This window comes from Condylura cristata, unplaced genomic scaffold, assembly GCF_000260355.1.
Source record: "Condylura cristata isolate star-nosed mole 26May11 unplaced genomic scaffold, ConCri1.0 scaffold00019, whole genome shotgun sequence".
Taxonomy (NCBI): domain Eukaryota; kingdom Metazoa; phylum Chordata; class Mammalia; order Eulipotyphla; family Talpidae; genus Condylura; species Condylura cristata.
In genome coordinates, this window is record NW_004567120.1 from 29,719,826 (window position 1) to 29,736,139 (window position 16,314).

General features: G+C 35.4%; 1 protein-coding gene across 1 annotated transcript in view; it reads right to left on the bottom strand.

Annotated features, from left to right (window-relative positions):
* Nucleotides 1–227: 227 nt before the first annotated feature.
* LOC105853827 (fibrous sheath-interacting protein 2-like) overlaps nucleotides 228–16,314 on the bottom strand; it is a 40,297-nt gene continuing 24,210 nt past the window's right edge. The window contains exon 11 of the mRNA XM_012727046.1: nucleotides 228–307. Within this exon, the coding sequence (XP_012582500.1) occupies nucleotides 283–307 (25 nt within the window). The 3' untranslated portion in view covers nucleotides 228–282. The remainder of the gene's footprint in view (nucleotides 308–16,314) is intronic.

Genomic DNA, 16,314 nt, shown 5'->3' on the forward strand with positions numbered 1-16,314 from the left:
ACAAACTTTTTTTCAGATAGTCTCCGCTCATCAGTGGCTTGGCTGCTATGTTGGTAATAGGCTTTATGACTTCTTTTACTTGATCTTTAAGTGAACCCTCTGGAAATTCATCTTTGATGATCTCTTGTAACACAACTTCATCTCCATCAGAAGTGAAGCTCTCTTCTTCATTATTTTGTGAAATTTCTTGGTTAATATAGTGAGTCACCAATCGAATAAGATTATTTTTGCTCTGCACATCTTCTAAAAGCTCCACTTTGGTGATGTCAGGCTTCATTAAATTCAGCAATGAATTCCTACTAGCAATCTGGAATTGAAGAGACAATGTGAAAAAAATTGCATCAGTCATTTTTCCTGTGTTTCTGTTGTAATAAACAACAATCAACTTTAGTTTCAACTTAGTAAAACCACTTATCTTCAAATGCCATTTACTTATATACAATATATTTTTAAAAAGTGAAAATTATGGCCCTGGTGGCGCAGAGGGCTAAAGCACTACACTGAGAAGCTAAAGCCACATCTGCATGAGTTCGATCCCCGCCTGCCCTGGAGGTGACCACATGGCGCGGCAGACCTCTCCTGACCCGCCCGCTGCTCCCCTCAGCAGTGTACTTCGTAGATCTGCCTGTTCTGCATCCCACTCTGTCTCTGGTAAAGCCTCTCACCACCCCTGAACCTCTGGCCTGTACCCCAGCTCTGTATGTACAAATAAAGTAAAAATCTTTAAAAAAAAAAAGTGAAAATTATAAGCAATGTTTACTCATTTTTATAATTACTTTATATTCAAAATTATTACTGCAGTTCAAAGTTAAGAACCTAGGATTCTTTCTCTTGCTTCAAACAAATGCAAAGGGTACAGATACTTTACATTCTATTCCATCATTTGCCTTGAAAGTTTTGTAACAGATGTAGACATGATGATAATATGTCTAATAAACTTAGTAGGGAACTAATCATAGAACAATTTAAGCACAAACACAGCATTCTAAGTCCACACTTTTTATGAAAATAGACAAGGTATTGGCTGGTCTGGATTCTTTAAAAGGATGAATAATAGCACAACTGTGAAAGACTCTGAATGATCATTCCTCACCCCACTAAAAATTAATCTTTTGGACATATATTCCAAAGGGAGCTTCAAAGGGTAAATCTTCATTTCTTATCACCTCCCTGGTCAAAGTTTATTTTCCATTTTGCAAAGTTAAACACAGATCAAGAAAAGATAGGTCTAATTTCTGTAGCCTTGGATAATGTTACAAACTACATTTATTTGAGTTATCAATTTTAAACCTCTGTAACATTGCAAACCAAATTTTCAGATAAATTGTGCCTTAAAGGAATATGCTTTGTGTAAAACAGAATGAATGAACTTCTATAAGAAATGGAAACAATCAATTTTGATTCTCTACACTGGAAGAAGGAAATAGTTCAAAGATTTAAAAATCATTACATATAGATTTGATATGTGTCACTGTACAAATATTTAATGGGTAGGTGTCTGGTGTACTGCGAAGTTTTGGCACCTTAAAATAGTAAATGAAGCCTTGTTTGTAGATCTCTAATTGAGGGATAGCCCAGGAGCTGTCTAGCACTGCTATCCAGATAATCACAAAGTATCTGTCTTAGACGAGCTATCTACCTTTGTTTACTTTTCTCAGACAGCTTTTACTCCCTTTAAAAGTTGCAGAAATAGTTGTCTTGAATTACCTACTCTCTTTCAACTTCCTCTGGACTATAAAAAGATAAAGTACTGACAAAAGACATAAAAGAAGCAAGCAGGTGACCAAGAAGAATTGAAAGATGTTTCTGCAGATAATTAAGGAAGAATGACTTGGGGTAAGATTGTACATGGTAGGTACACAGATTCTGTGTCCAAAGAATTACTTAAGGAAAAGTGAAGACTTCACCAAGTAAACACTAATGTTATTTCGGGAATCTGGGAAGTAAAAGACATTTTAGAGTGGAAAGGACATTCATCTGGTCCAAGAAAGTAAGGGCCGAGGAGATTGTGTCCATGATAAATAATCTCGGTATTCAAGACCCCCCTCCCCCCCTCAAAAAAAAAATAACCCAAACACATCCATGTATTCACCAGGTCTAAGACCTAGTTCAATGGACTGGAAAGTAAGGCTAAGGGAGACATACTTCGGGAGTTGGTTCTATAGAACTTTGCTGGCGTGTAGTCATACCCTTTAGTGTAAATGTACATCTTGAGTGCATGGAACTCAGTAATCCAAGAGCTCTGGTATTCCATGAGGATGCGGGGCTGGAGCAGTGTACCTGCATCTCAGATAAGACCATTCCTATGTCCTTGTGCCCTAAGATCAGTAAATGGAACTATTTCTTTTTCAATAGTTGACTTGTATCAAGGAAAACTTTTTAGTGTTTCAATTTCTCATTATTTAGATACCTCTGAAGCAGAGCAACTGGTTTATAAATTAGTAGTATGAAGCAACTGGGTCTAGGATAAGAATAAAATAGGAAAAATAGGAAGGGAATTAGGTATGTCCTAAGGATACAAGGGCATGGGGAAGTGGAAGGGTTTTATATAATGAAAGTGAAGAAACAAGAATGAATGAACTCTAAAGAGCTTGCACTTTAATGTTTTTTGATGAGAGTTAAATAAACATAATATTCTATCATGGTCTCTTAAGATGAGAATTTAAATCTCTGCTAGAGGCTATTTTAGCTGATATTCTACCTGGATCTTATGGACCCACATAGTACTATGACAATGTATACCTTTAAAAAAAGAACTGGCATTTGTAAAAATAACATTTGTCCCAAGTTGCCAAATGAGTATTACAATTTCAATCAACCTGATTTGTTGTTAAGGGTATTTGCCTATATCGCTATCCAGTTTTGTTAGTCTGACTGATGAATAGAAATTAGCCTGCCACCTTTACAATGAGCCATAGTACTGATGGGGTAAATGCAAGGAAAGCAAAGAACTGTACTGGATGAATCAGAGTACCTAATTCTAGTAGGCTTGGCAGGAGAGAACTAACCATATGCATCTGCACAGTCTACCTAAGGAAGAAAATCCCAGAAGGACAACCAGATATTACTAATTTATTTCTCCTCAACCACTGCCTTTGCACTCACCTCACAAGGCTTTACATTCAGTCGTCCAGCCTTATCCAATGAGATGTGACTTTTTTTCCTTCTCAGTCCTTCATCAGGAGTACGATGAGTTGAGCATTCCTCCCACTTATGGATGTTTTCCTTAGAGCTTCAATGCTATGCCCAGTTCTAGCTAAACAGTCCACTTGTAGTTTCTGGAGAGGCTGCGTTTTTATGGAGAGGACTCCTATGTGCTCTGCAACAATGTCTGGGTCGACTTTGATTGGCTGCTTGTCACGGTGAGGAATTATTTTAATTGGAACAAGTCTTCACTTAAATCTTGATCTAACTCATTTTGTTCTAGCTCAGGTTCCATTTTAAAAGCATGCTCGTGCACCTTTTCAACAGCTTGACTGACGTCCAGATTGCCAAAGAAATCAGCACTTGAATCTTGGGCTAATCATTTTGAGAGGACAATTTGAAACTTTGCTGACAATCAGAGAAGCTACTATTGTAGGGAAGAAATTGTTGGTACCTTTCATATCATAATACAGTTCTTCGTGTGTACCAGTCTGGTGAAGTACTTGATTATAAACAGAGTCGACTATCTGAGAAATAATTTGCATGCTTTCTGGACTTAAAAAGTTTTCTTCAGGATTAGTAGCTATAACACTAATGTTATTTTTGGAAAGTTCAGCTGTCACTGATTTTGTCAATTGATAAGCGATTTTATTTAATTCAATCATCTTTAGCATCTTTGTTTAAAGCAAGTGGCAACTTGACTAGCTTAGCCAAGAACAAGGCAACCAATTTCTCTCCAACCTTAGCATCTAACACAGCCTCTTTTTCAGCTAAATGGTTTTCCTTTGACTTAAGTTCGTCAATAATCTTAACCACTTTTCCCGTAATATTAACAGCTTCAAAAACTAGCTTTGAACTTGATACTTCTTCCTTTGCTTGATGAAATTCTGAATTAAAAATTTCCTTCACCATTAAAAATCCTATTATATCAGGGCAAAGGAACATATGTGCCAGAAGCCTAAAAATCATGTTTTCTAAAGTGGAACGAGACAATACAGTGACACATGATAGTAAGACATGGCTGTCATTGTTGATGGCGTCAAGCACATTTCTGATGATATTTTCTTCATAGAGGGAGAAATAGGAGGAAATTGCTAATTTCCCCCAAAATAATGATTCTGCTTGAGAATCATAAATTTCTCCTAACAGTAAATATATATTGTTTCCAAGACTGATGGCATCACTTTGTATAGCATTAGAAAGTTACTTTTTCATAAACGTGGTTGACCACTTTTTTAACCATTTCATTATATGTTACTGAAAGATACAGGTTTTTATCCAAGTGATCGGAAACTAAAATCTGTGATGTGGTGAACTCCAGGACAACTTACTTAACTAATGTAAAAATGTCAGCAATGTTGGCTTTTGATTTACATTGGTTTTCAGCAGTGAAGACCATTTGTGAGACTGCATTAAGGATTTTGCATAAAAGCTTAGAAATTACTTCCTCCAAAAAGACAGCCGAATTCACAATGAGAGCTAATTCTCTTTGTTTAGGATCTACTGCTCTCATTTGATAAGTCTGATCAACTGTATCTGAAGGAAGAGTTTTATCTCCAGATAAAAACGATTCAAGGTGATGATTAAATAGCTCTTTTATTTTTAGCTCTGCTATTTTTGTAGCAGGCATATTACATAAACCTCTTGTATCTTTTGTACAAGAGTGGTATAAATCTGAATGATAAATATCAGCATAAATAACATTGTCTCTATGTCTTTTTCTAAAGTCACATTTTGCTTTTCATTTCCATGTTTAATAATGCATATTGCATGTTTAGAAATTACTGACATGATCTCCTCAGTCAGTCTCATAACTCTGTTTTTGAATTCAGATTGTGAATGGTCTGGGTCTCCTGCACCGCAGTTTAATGGACTTATCTGAGATAAAACTTGTGTGACTATTTTTTCCAAATGTGTATGAGATAATATTGTAGTATATGTTGTGTAAGTCTGTCTATGGAGTCTTGATTTACTAATAGAATAATGAACTCTCAATCAAAACATTAGTATTGAGTTTTGAGTATGAATAAAAAGGCAGCTTTGCTATGAAATCTGGATGAATCCAAAAATCAAAAATTTCAGCCATGATAATTTTAGCTTCAACTAATGTTTTTGTGCCACTGAGAAAATCCTTATCAGACTACAGTTCATATTCTTGTAAATTTTTGCTATATGCTGTGTCAATAATTTTGATCACTATGTCTCCATGCACTGGTGGCAAACACAATTGTTCTTTAGCATTTTCTAGGATGTTAACTTGAGCTTTTGAGAATTCTTCTGTTATCAAATATATGAGTTTTTCAGCTGTCTGCAATAGTTCTTCTTCTATTAGTGATTTGTTTTGCACAATACCAAGCACCCTGTGAAATATTTTGCTTAAAACCCCAGAGATCACATCTTCCAAAAGGGCTGAAGAGTAAACATGGGCAAAAAAGTGTTGCCTTCTGGCATCATCAAAGCATGTATATGAAGGAGGAAGTGCTGACCTTCCATACACAAAAGGTTGAAGATGTTGCTGACAGACATTTTTAATGATAAAACCTGCTATTCTATCAATGAGAACATTGTTAGTGCTTGTGATATCATGTGCAATTGCTTCTTGGGGCCCAAAGTTTTGCAGGATGTTGCTGAATACAGAATCAACAAGATGTTGAGTAGCAACTTCTGAATAAACCAATTTATTTTCTTTTTCATCTTTTGAAAATTGAATTTCATGTTGGGAAATTTTCATCTTAATATCATCAATTAGCTTTGAAGACATTTCACTGTAATTAATTCCTGAAATATCTTCAAATGGAGCTGTGTTTGATGCAGAAGGAAAGATTCTAGATAACAGTACTTGATTATGTCTTCCAAAAATGTGTAAGGCAGCAAGGTGTTATATGGGGATAAATGTTGGCTTGGGTTGGTAGATGTCACTAAAGATGTTCTGAATAATATTCTCTGCTGTTATTGTAGCATAGGATGAAGTTGACAAATCCCCAGAAACAGTGGATGAAAAAGATAGTCAGAAATACCTGCTACAATTAAATTGGCAATATTTTCTGCAAAAGTATCACTGTCTTTAAGCATGTTAATATCAAAATCAGGTTCTAGGTCAAGCTGTCTCAGTACATTCTCATAAACTTAATTGACTAGTTTGTTCACAGTGTCTACATATACACTAGGGAAAGACTGTTCTTGGTCTTTACGAAGAATGTAGACTTTAGCTTTGCTATAATGGTTTATTGAGTTTACTATTTTTTTGGGTGATTTTATCTAGTTCACACTCAGTGTTATATCTTGGATTCAAGACCTCTAATAAAAGCCTGGCGACAACAATTTCTTTTACAAATATATGAGGATAAAAGTCAATACCTAGAGTTGATGGTTTCTGGAGACTGTGGGACCCTGTGACTTCAAGAATTTCTTTAACCATATTTGGTATTTTTTTCCAATGGAGTTAGTGAATGAGGTAAGCCCTCTTCACACAAAAAGGGTTGAAGATGACTTTCTATGATCTCTTGAATAATGAGATTGGCTATCTGGTCAACCATAATTGGGCTTTGGCTTATTAAACTTGTCTATATTGACCTGAGAGTCAGACCTCTGCAAAATATTATTATAAATGGTATTTGCAATCATATTTAGTGAGCCAAATCTTATGTTTTGAAGTGGCTAACATAATTTATTTATTATACAGGTGGAAATCTCATTAAAATCTGAAGTTATTAAATAGTTCTTTCCAAGAAAGAAGCCTTATGGGGTGGAGGAATGAACTGAGATAATAATCTTTTGATGACATTTTCTAAAAAAAAAATGAGTGTGATAACATGGTAGTATAGCCGGTTAAATATTGACTTTAGTAATTCAGTTCTCTTAGATTGTTTTGAATTTTCTGAAGTATAGTTTCAGCATTGAGAAGGTAGTATGAACTAGGCATGAGCTTTCCTATGAAACACACTAAGAGCTGGTAGTCTACACTCTCCCTACACTGTAATGTACAGTACATAGTTCCATGAAACATCACTACAAATGGACTCAGCAATCTAACAATTTCTTTAGAGAGAGGTGGAAAACATTTCCTTTCTTCAACATCCCGCAAAACAGTGACTTGTGCACTATTAAACTCACTGAACACAGACATAACATCTAATATTGTCATCTTACTGAGTTGGGTTTTAGTGATGTTTCTGCTCTGTGGTGAAGTGGAGAGACTGAGAAAAATGTCTACAATTATTTCCTCCAGAAATGTGGCAGAGTAAACTCCTGTGTTCATGCCTTCTTGATGTTGCACAGTAAGAATGGCCTTTGTATTCACTTCCTTTTTACCTCATCTTTGAGGAAAGCAAGAAGGAAATTTTTGTGGAAGTTGTTTACCAAATGTGGCTTGCATTTTGGAATGAATTGCCCTAAGATAATTCAATGATCCTGTCAAAGGCTTGCTCTCATAACTTGTGGATCTTATGGATCCTTTACGCTGTCTTGATTCTTTTAATTCTGGTCTTTTTGTTTTGGGGAAACTAGGAAGTTTCTTTCTTTTTCTATATGTTAATTGCTTGTTTGTAAAAGGCAGACTTCTGGGAAAGGCTGTATGCTGCATGAGAGTTTATCCATCAAGGATTTTACTGCGTTCTCAGAAATATTACTAAGCGTATATTCTTGATCCATTTCTACCAGATTTTCCAAAGTATCTGACATATCATATCCTTCAAATCTATGTATTATTCCCTTGCAGTAATCCTCTACATTTTGAAGTATGTTGGACAACTGATGTTCGGTAGATATTGTATCAGAAAAAGGACTATTTATAAGAAAACTCTTGGTTGTGCATTTTTCTAGAAGTATTCTAGTGACGTTTTCACACACAACTTTCATAAGAAAAACTGATTTTTGGGAGAACTGGAAGCTATTTCTAGGTGTTCTAGGATATTGCTGATGATTTGAAGAGAGGGACATTCTTTTTGCTATTTTAAGACTTGATATCCCAATTTGGGCATTCATCTGGCAAAAACAAATCTAAAACAATATTAAAAATTTTAGTAGCTACTTCTTTAGATTCATGAGATTTTAGTCTACCAACTAGAGTGTCTAATTTACATGCCAGAAATTTTAGGTTTTTTTTTTTTTTGTCCTAGTTGATTAGTTAGATGAGTAGGAACTGATTTACAACCTCCAGGGCCTGCTTGTCTTTTCATTGTTTTACTTTTGTTGCCACTTGGCAAACTCTGACTTTTACGTATGGGGAGTGATTTGTTTTTTCTTTTGCTGTCAAGATTTATTCCTAGTTCTCTGGACAAAACATGAGTCACTCTTATTAAGAGATCCTGAAAGAGCTCGTCAAACTGAGTTACAACTACGTGTGGGCAGTAAATATATTTGGTTTTCACATGAATCATTTTTTGTATATCTGCCTTTAAAATACCACGATTGAAAAGGATTTGAATAATGATTTCAGAAGGGCTCAAAGCAAGTCCACTAATAGAAAATGACTGTCTTCCAAACACTAGGGACTCAACTAAAATAAACCTTTTAAAAACTGCATCTTGTATTTCTAGTGATTTCTGTTTTCCACTGTCTTTGGTGCAAACAGAAATGCTTGAACTTACATCCAAAATAACCAATTCAGTGAGATGTCCACAAAATTGATTAAGTGAAGAATCGCTGTTGATACTTCTTAGAGGCTGTTTTGATTTATATCTTTTCCTCAACAATGTGGACACAATAGATACTTTGTCATCAAAAGGACCTTAAAACAGAAAACATGCATTATGGAAAAATGCTGATTATTGAAAATACTGGTATTATATATGAATTTCACCTTGGGTGTACCCTCACTCAAGAAATAGAAAAACTTATTTATGAAAGGGACTGGGTTCTCTTTAAGTCACTATTTACCACCTATGGACTCTACCTGGGAAATTAAGAAAATAGACCCACAAAATTCAAATCTCTTAAGTACTGGCTTCTTCCTTGGATAGCTATGTTGCTTTAAGAAGCTGGAAGTCCTGGAGCAGAGAAATGATTTCCAGCTTTAGTGTGACAATGTTCTAGAGTGATTCCAATGATATCTATAGAGATTTCATATAATTATTGTAACACTTTCAGCTGTTCAACAAATTATCCATTTTGTGATTATATAGTATATAGTAAATTAAACTGAATGAAACTATTGATGTTCGCCAGCTTTTGACATACAAAAATGGCGATTTCATGTGGTTTAACCCAACATATGCATATAAGCAATCACAGAAAGGGAGTGTAGAAACCATATTTGTAAGCATGCATTTAGAGTATTATACCTAAAATAAATTTGGGGTCAAATACTGGAAATGAAAAAAATAGGAAATTTAATGTCATTGTTCTTATAAACTGTCAATAATAATGGCAAAGGTTTTTAACTTTACACCTCAAAAAGAACTGGATCATTATTTAAAGTCAATTATCTAAGGTCTGACAATAATGTAAAATCCTTTTTCAGTAGAACTTAAAAAAAAAAAGCCTCTTGCAATTTCTCTTTGGAAATCGCCTTTATAGCAGTTGTATGTAGCATGCAAGACAACTGGTCTTGTTTCACAGACAGACCTCATACCTAACCAAATATCCTGCCTTAAATTATGCCCATTTAATCTATCTGCAGATAGGAGAGCTAAGCACAATAAAAATTATATAAATGTATAACTTTTTTCTTAGCATAGAGACCAGCTGAAAAACACACAAGTAGATAAATAGCCACCCCGGATCTAAGGCTATTTTCAGAGAAGCAGTGAGTGTAGCTTCTTGAATGTGTCTTTTTTTTTTTTTTTTAAAGAAATTACCATTGACATTTTCCCCTAAAATCATGGGACTTTCTACTAGTCATCCTGCACTCACCTCTGGTTTCGAAGTTCTTGAAGTGTGTGATCACAGATAGAATAACATATCTTGCTATTAGATGGATTTCATGTGGTCCAAGTTCTTGATCGGCAAAAACAATGACTTCAACCTCTTCAGTAGATGCTATTTTCTTTGAGTACTTATTTGTCCACTTTTCTAGTAAAGTGAAATCTTTTCTACTTGCTCTCAGGTTTTTATTTTCTTCTTTAGTTTTATAGTTATTTCTTTTTCCCCACACATGAAGCAAGCTTCTCTGGTCCTTTTGTTCTTCAGATGTTATAGGCAAAGCCCATTCCTTTGGTACAAGAAATGGTGTCACTGTTTCCACATTTTCACTAGTGTGTGGGTTTTCACTGGGAAGGCCATAATTCAACAGCACATTATTGACAATATTTTCTGTGGCTAAATGTACTTTGAGTGGAGAAATGGTTGTCTGATTTTTATTTGGCATAACAACTGGTCTGGATGACTTACAGTGAAACTTGCTTTGATTTTCACCTTCAAGTTCACTGAAGGACAAGCGGTCGTCTAGTACTGCTTGTGTAGAGGCACTGGGATTCTGAGGTCTTTTCTGTAAGACAATGCCTTCTGGGTGAGAACTGTTTTTTATCACAGCTTGATCAAAACAGCTGAAGCCTTGGGATTCACTTCCAGAAAATGATGGCTTACATTCTAATTTGAGTCTTTCTGATTCAAGTTCTGTGGTTTCATTTGCATCTTCCTCAGAGTATCTGACACATGAAGGTAGATTTGAGGAAGTCATGTTCTTTATTTTATCTTCCTTTGAATTTAATAATTTAGATGATTGTAGAGGATCATGTTTGCTGTCAACTCCTTTTGACTCAAAAGTAATGGTATAGATATTTTCAGATCCCAGAAAATTTTCCTTTGGATGTCTTGTGACCACTGCTTTATGGCAATGAGTACACTGACTTTCTATCAGGTTTTCTTCAAATACATTGGTTGAAGGTGGTTCCACTTGACATTTTGCTTTGCTTAGCTTGTTTTTAATTATACCAAGCATGCCATTGACAATTTTAACAGTATAAGTAAGCAGTTCTGAATGGAATGAGTTAAGTTGTTGAAGGCCGTTCGGTGTGTTTTCTTGGGTTATTGTACTACTTGATTTAGATTCACCAGGAAACTTGGCCAGTGGTTGTAACTTTGGCAGTATTGCTGTCAATGGTTTCTTTTGGAGATTATGAAAGTGTTCAACAGGTATTTTCACAATTTCAGAAAAAGCATATGTAGAGATATGTTTAAACTGTAGGTCCACAAACGACACCAAGGTGTTCATAACCCCTTCCATGATCTCTTTAGCGATTTGGTGGCTAGAGTTCCCCAATGTTTTGTCTTTCAACTGTGTGTTACAACTTGGTATACTATTAAGGCTGGTTGGTCTTAAGGAGCCATGTTTACTTATAGTGGTAGTTTCTTCCTTGCTTTCTAGAGTTTCTTTACCCTCTTTTAGGAATATTTGAGTCAAGAAGCACAACTCTAATTTTTCACATAGCTTTTCAACAATTTCCTGTGCAAATATATTAATCTTTTTCTGGAAATCCTCAGCTTTAGAAGCAGCTCTTTTAAAATTATGGTACCTGCTTTCACAAGCCTGAAGAAGAGACAAATTTAAAAGTGAAACATATTGTTCTAATTTTTTTGCTTTCACTGAAATTTCATGCAAACTAGCCTTAGCTATCATCAACAGCTTATTTTTTTCCTTTTCCATGCTACTTGATTCTGTTCTCCATTTATCAAACTGTTTAGAAACATCTTTAGCAAAGATTTTCTCTAGCTGTGAAGAAACTTTTTCCAAAGAGACAAGGGTTTCTGGATTTGCAGTATAAAATTTACTATAATTCTTCTGTGAAATTTCAGTATTATCTGAGTATAACTCTTTTACTGAGTCAGTCAATTGGTTCTTTGTAGCATACAATCCTTGCAAAACTGCATTAACTATTTCACTTGCGGTCACAATTTGATCAGAAGGTAAGTAATTTATATTTACCACTGCTCTTTCTCTCCTCACATTCCGAAATTCATTCATGATTGTATCCAGAATTTTGATGACTATATCCTTAGCATACACTTTTAGTTCTGGAATGGGGAGTTTTGAGCTAGGCATGGGGTTTTTGGCATCCTCTGTAGATAATAGGTAGGGCAGCCCAATGCTGGTCTTGAAACAGTTGTCTCTCAGAGTTTTCTCTCCAAGATCTAACATGGTTTTGTTTATGGCTCTAGTGCCACTAGGTTCCAGCTGGGATTTTGTTTCAAATGTAAGTAAAGAGACAACTTTTGGTTTTGCTTTAAAACTGTTCTTAAAACTTAACTTAGGGCTGACTTTAGGACTAATTTTAGAACTGCCTGACCTCAATGGTTTCATTTCATCAGAATGACCATTAGTAAAGGAGCTGTCTTCTAGAATGAGCAAAGCAAAATTTGTGATATTTTGGAGAACCATTTGGATCAATTCTTCACCCACTTGCAAGGGAGAAAATTGCAAGGTGTTTTCCAATGAAGTGACACTTTTAATGCCTGTGTAAGGATAAACTTGTAATAACATACATTTAGGGGAAACAGTTCTTTTCTCTGCCTCTTTCAATGTCCTAAAGCATGATGGATTTATCAGTAATTTATCACTGCTAGATGCTCCCAATTCTCCCTTGGTCTCATTTTTTTCTAACAAAGATAGAACTATTGAGAACATTTCTCTGAATACATTTTCAACTATATCATTTGCAATAATATTTATATGTGACTGCGAGGTCTTTTTGTGTGCTGCTGCTGTTTTAAGTTTAGGAGAAGTAAAGGGGAGGGGTTTAAGAAATGGAGGCTGGTGGGTTATATCTTCCATTACCTTTTTACTCACCTTCTTCAAAATGCACTTAACTGCATTCAACAAAGCAGTTGTGTTTTCACCATTTCTAAATATTTCTTCCAAAACTTTTCTCATGTTTCTTGCTTCTGCTGTCATCAGGTTTTGATTTGGGCATTTTGAATAGAGAGGCAGTTTAGTGTTGTCTTCCATTTTTCGTTGACCCAAATATATTTCATTTTGCCCAGCTGGCTGTGTAAAGAAAGTTGAGTCTTGTTCTGAGTAAAAACTACTTGTCTTTAAAGATATTTTATCATGTAACCTCTTTAAGATGTTGTTTACCGTGTCACTTACAATGATATTTCCTTGGAGGGAAGTATTGCTTGGATACGAATACATCTTTTGGATTTCTAGGTCTACATCATTTTTTATAAGCATCAAAATGTCACTGGCAATTATGTCAGCATATTCCTTAAGACAAGCTTGTGGTATATGAATTGCAGGTTCATGTTCTCTCTCACAATTACTGGCTATGCCCTTGTGACTGGAAATGGTTTTATTTGACATTTTCAGAATATCTACATCTGGTGGTATTTTGTTTGATTTAACAAATACAGTGTCAACTTGTTTAAAATTTGTAAATTCTGAGTCAATACTTAAGTTTTCTGTAGTCTGACTATCAAGAGAAAAGAGAAAATCTATTCTTTCTGTGGCAAAAGATTTTAATCTATTGAAAATTGTTTTAGTAATGACGTGAACATTTTCCTCATATGGGTCAAGAACAGATTTCTTGGCATTTTGTTTCTTAAGTGTGGTTGTTTCATTATCATCAAAATAATAGGACTTCAATGGTTCATCTCTTCCTTTTCTTGCGCAGGGAAATCTCTTCCTTTTCCCTCTGTTCACTGAATCCATAACAGGAGATTGTTGACACTCTGCTTTACGAACTGCATCAGAAACTGTCAGGGGCAGTCTTGGAGAAATCAAATCCTTTGCATTTCTGCCAAAGGTGATAGCAGAACTGAGGTTTTGAAGAACAACAGCCACCATGTCATTAGAAATCATAGCAATGCAGCACTTAGGAACTGAAAGCATTAGAAGGGCTTTATTTGCACGTTCACTGTCCATTTCAGAATTCACTTCTAATGGCCTCCCACTTACACTACATTTAAGAATGGAAGCAGCATGTGGAAGATTACTTTCATCTAGTGTTTTCTCACATATGTCATTTAAGATACCCTCAATGGTATCTAGTATTTGAAACTGAAGTTTTTTCTTATAGTCACTATTACTAAACAACTTTTCAACAAGGTAGTCTGACTGACCTGAATCAATCTCTCTATAAAATATGTTCTTTTTATAGTTGCCCTTAATAGACACAACATCTAACACTGTGTTAACAATCTGACTTGGAATATTTTCAGAAATCACACTACATGTTAAGAATGGACCTTTTACTCCTTTATCTAACTTATGCTTGATTTCTTGTAAAATCTGTCTAGCCACTTCTGTTGCATATAGATTTAATTTAGAGGCAGTCTGTTGACATATTGAGGTGGTGTTTACGAAAACGTTATGGTCCACCGAGCAACAGGGCAACTGATCATCAGGATACGAATCTTTGGTTGATAGCCATGACTGGCTTAAAGCAGGCTCATCATATTTTAAAGGTAAAGTCGTTTTAACAGTGAAATCCGTATGAGGATAAAAGAGAGCTTTTACCTTGGAAGTAGTAAAAGTTTCCAAATCTGTTAACACTGACAGCAGAATATCTTCAACTACATTTCTTTTTCCCATTTCTTCAATATTAAAGATGGACTGATGTATACGGGGATTTCTGTTTTCTACATCGGAATAAACAGAGGTCTTTCCTCCATAGGCTTGTTGAGGAAAAGAGGTTTCTGCTGCAAAAGTGACTGCATTATACCAATTTTCAGCTGTCTTTTTATCTGTCATGGCAACAGAATAAAGTTTTTGAAATATGGTTCTAATCACATTATCTGCAACAATGTTTACATCTGTTTCAGACACTAAAGGTTTCACTGTTTTATCGAGGGAATGAACAGATGTTTGAGCAACTGGTTTATCTACAGCATGAGGAATGTCACATAAGCGGGACTTGGGGAGAGGAAGCATATTTAACTGATAAATTAAATCATTCTGGAAAATTTCATTCAAAATATTTCTTATCATAGGCACAACTGGGGACTTCTGCGGCTCTTTGAGTTCTATTTCAATTTTTTTAAATGTTCTTTCTAGTTCCTGTTGTGTAAAAGAATCTGATTTAGTTTCTTCCCCTTTGGACCTTTCCTCATGAGTATTTTCTTTTTCTGTATCTACAGGATCATCTAAATATGAGTCTGGGTCAGCTCCTCCAGGAAGAAAATTTCCATAGGTTGGCCTATAACTATAATTTTCAACACCTTTGTCTTCTGGCTCAGTTTCATGAGCGGTATCTGGAGGCAGTGCATTTAAAATTAAATTGACTAGATTTTTAATCATTTGCTTTATTTGTTGTGGCTTGCTTATATATGTTCCCAAATCTGGCAAGCTCACATTTAACTCAGTTTGAATAGCTTTCAAGATAGTACTTGATGCCTTCTTTGCATGCAGGTATAACATAGGCTGCAGTAGTTTTTCACAAGTATTAGTACTTCTACTTTTCCAGTATCTATCATTTTTCTTTTCATTTCCACTGATTATAGCACCCAGGGTTTCTAAATGTTTAGTGGCAAATTTTTCCAATTTAGCAAAAACCATTTCAAGGATATCTAAAGCTATGACTTTTGGTTTATTTGGATGTTTTTCTTGTGGGGTCCCTGTTTGGGGTGCAGCAGTTTCTCCCTTGCTGTCAGTTACTTCTTCATGACTTGACTGGATCAAGCCAGACGCGATGCTGGAGATAATGTCAGAGCATCTGCTCACTTCCTTAATAAGCAAAGAAAAAGACTGGCTGTCAGTGTCAAAATACTTCGAGGAACCTTTGCATTTTGAACGTGTGAAAATACAGTCCATCTCAGTGCAACATAATTTTGTAATTGTGTCTTCTAGAATTGTATGAGAGATGAACTGAATATCAGACCTCGATGGGGTGACTTCTCTCAAATTCTCAATGATGCATTCTTGGTTTTGCTCATCAGATAGAGGAGAATATGGGTGGTCTTCTATGAGCTTGTGTAGCAAGTCAGATAAAATACTTTCAATTCTTTCTAACACTTGCAATCTTGGATGTTTGTGAACTTCCTCTTCCATAGGAGGAAAATGATAAGGCAAAAGATTTTGTTGATCAGTATGTGCAGTTCTGTATGAAATTTTAGACTTCACCTTATCTGAAGGGAGTAGAATGCTGCTTTCATCTGCATTTCCACTTAACATCTCACAAATACAAGCTGCTAATGAACTTTTCAAAATGTCATTATTTAGCTTTGTAACAACAGAATCCAATTTCTTTTCTGTTTCAGTCTCCAATCCTGTATCTATAAAGTTGCTGGCAGGCCGAC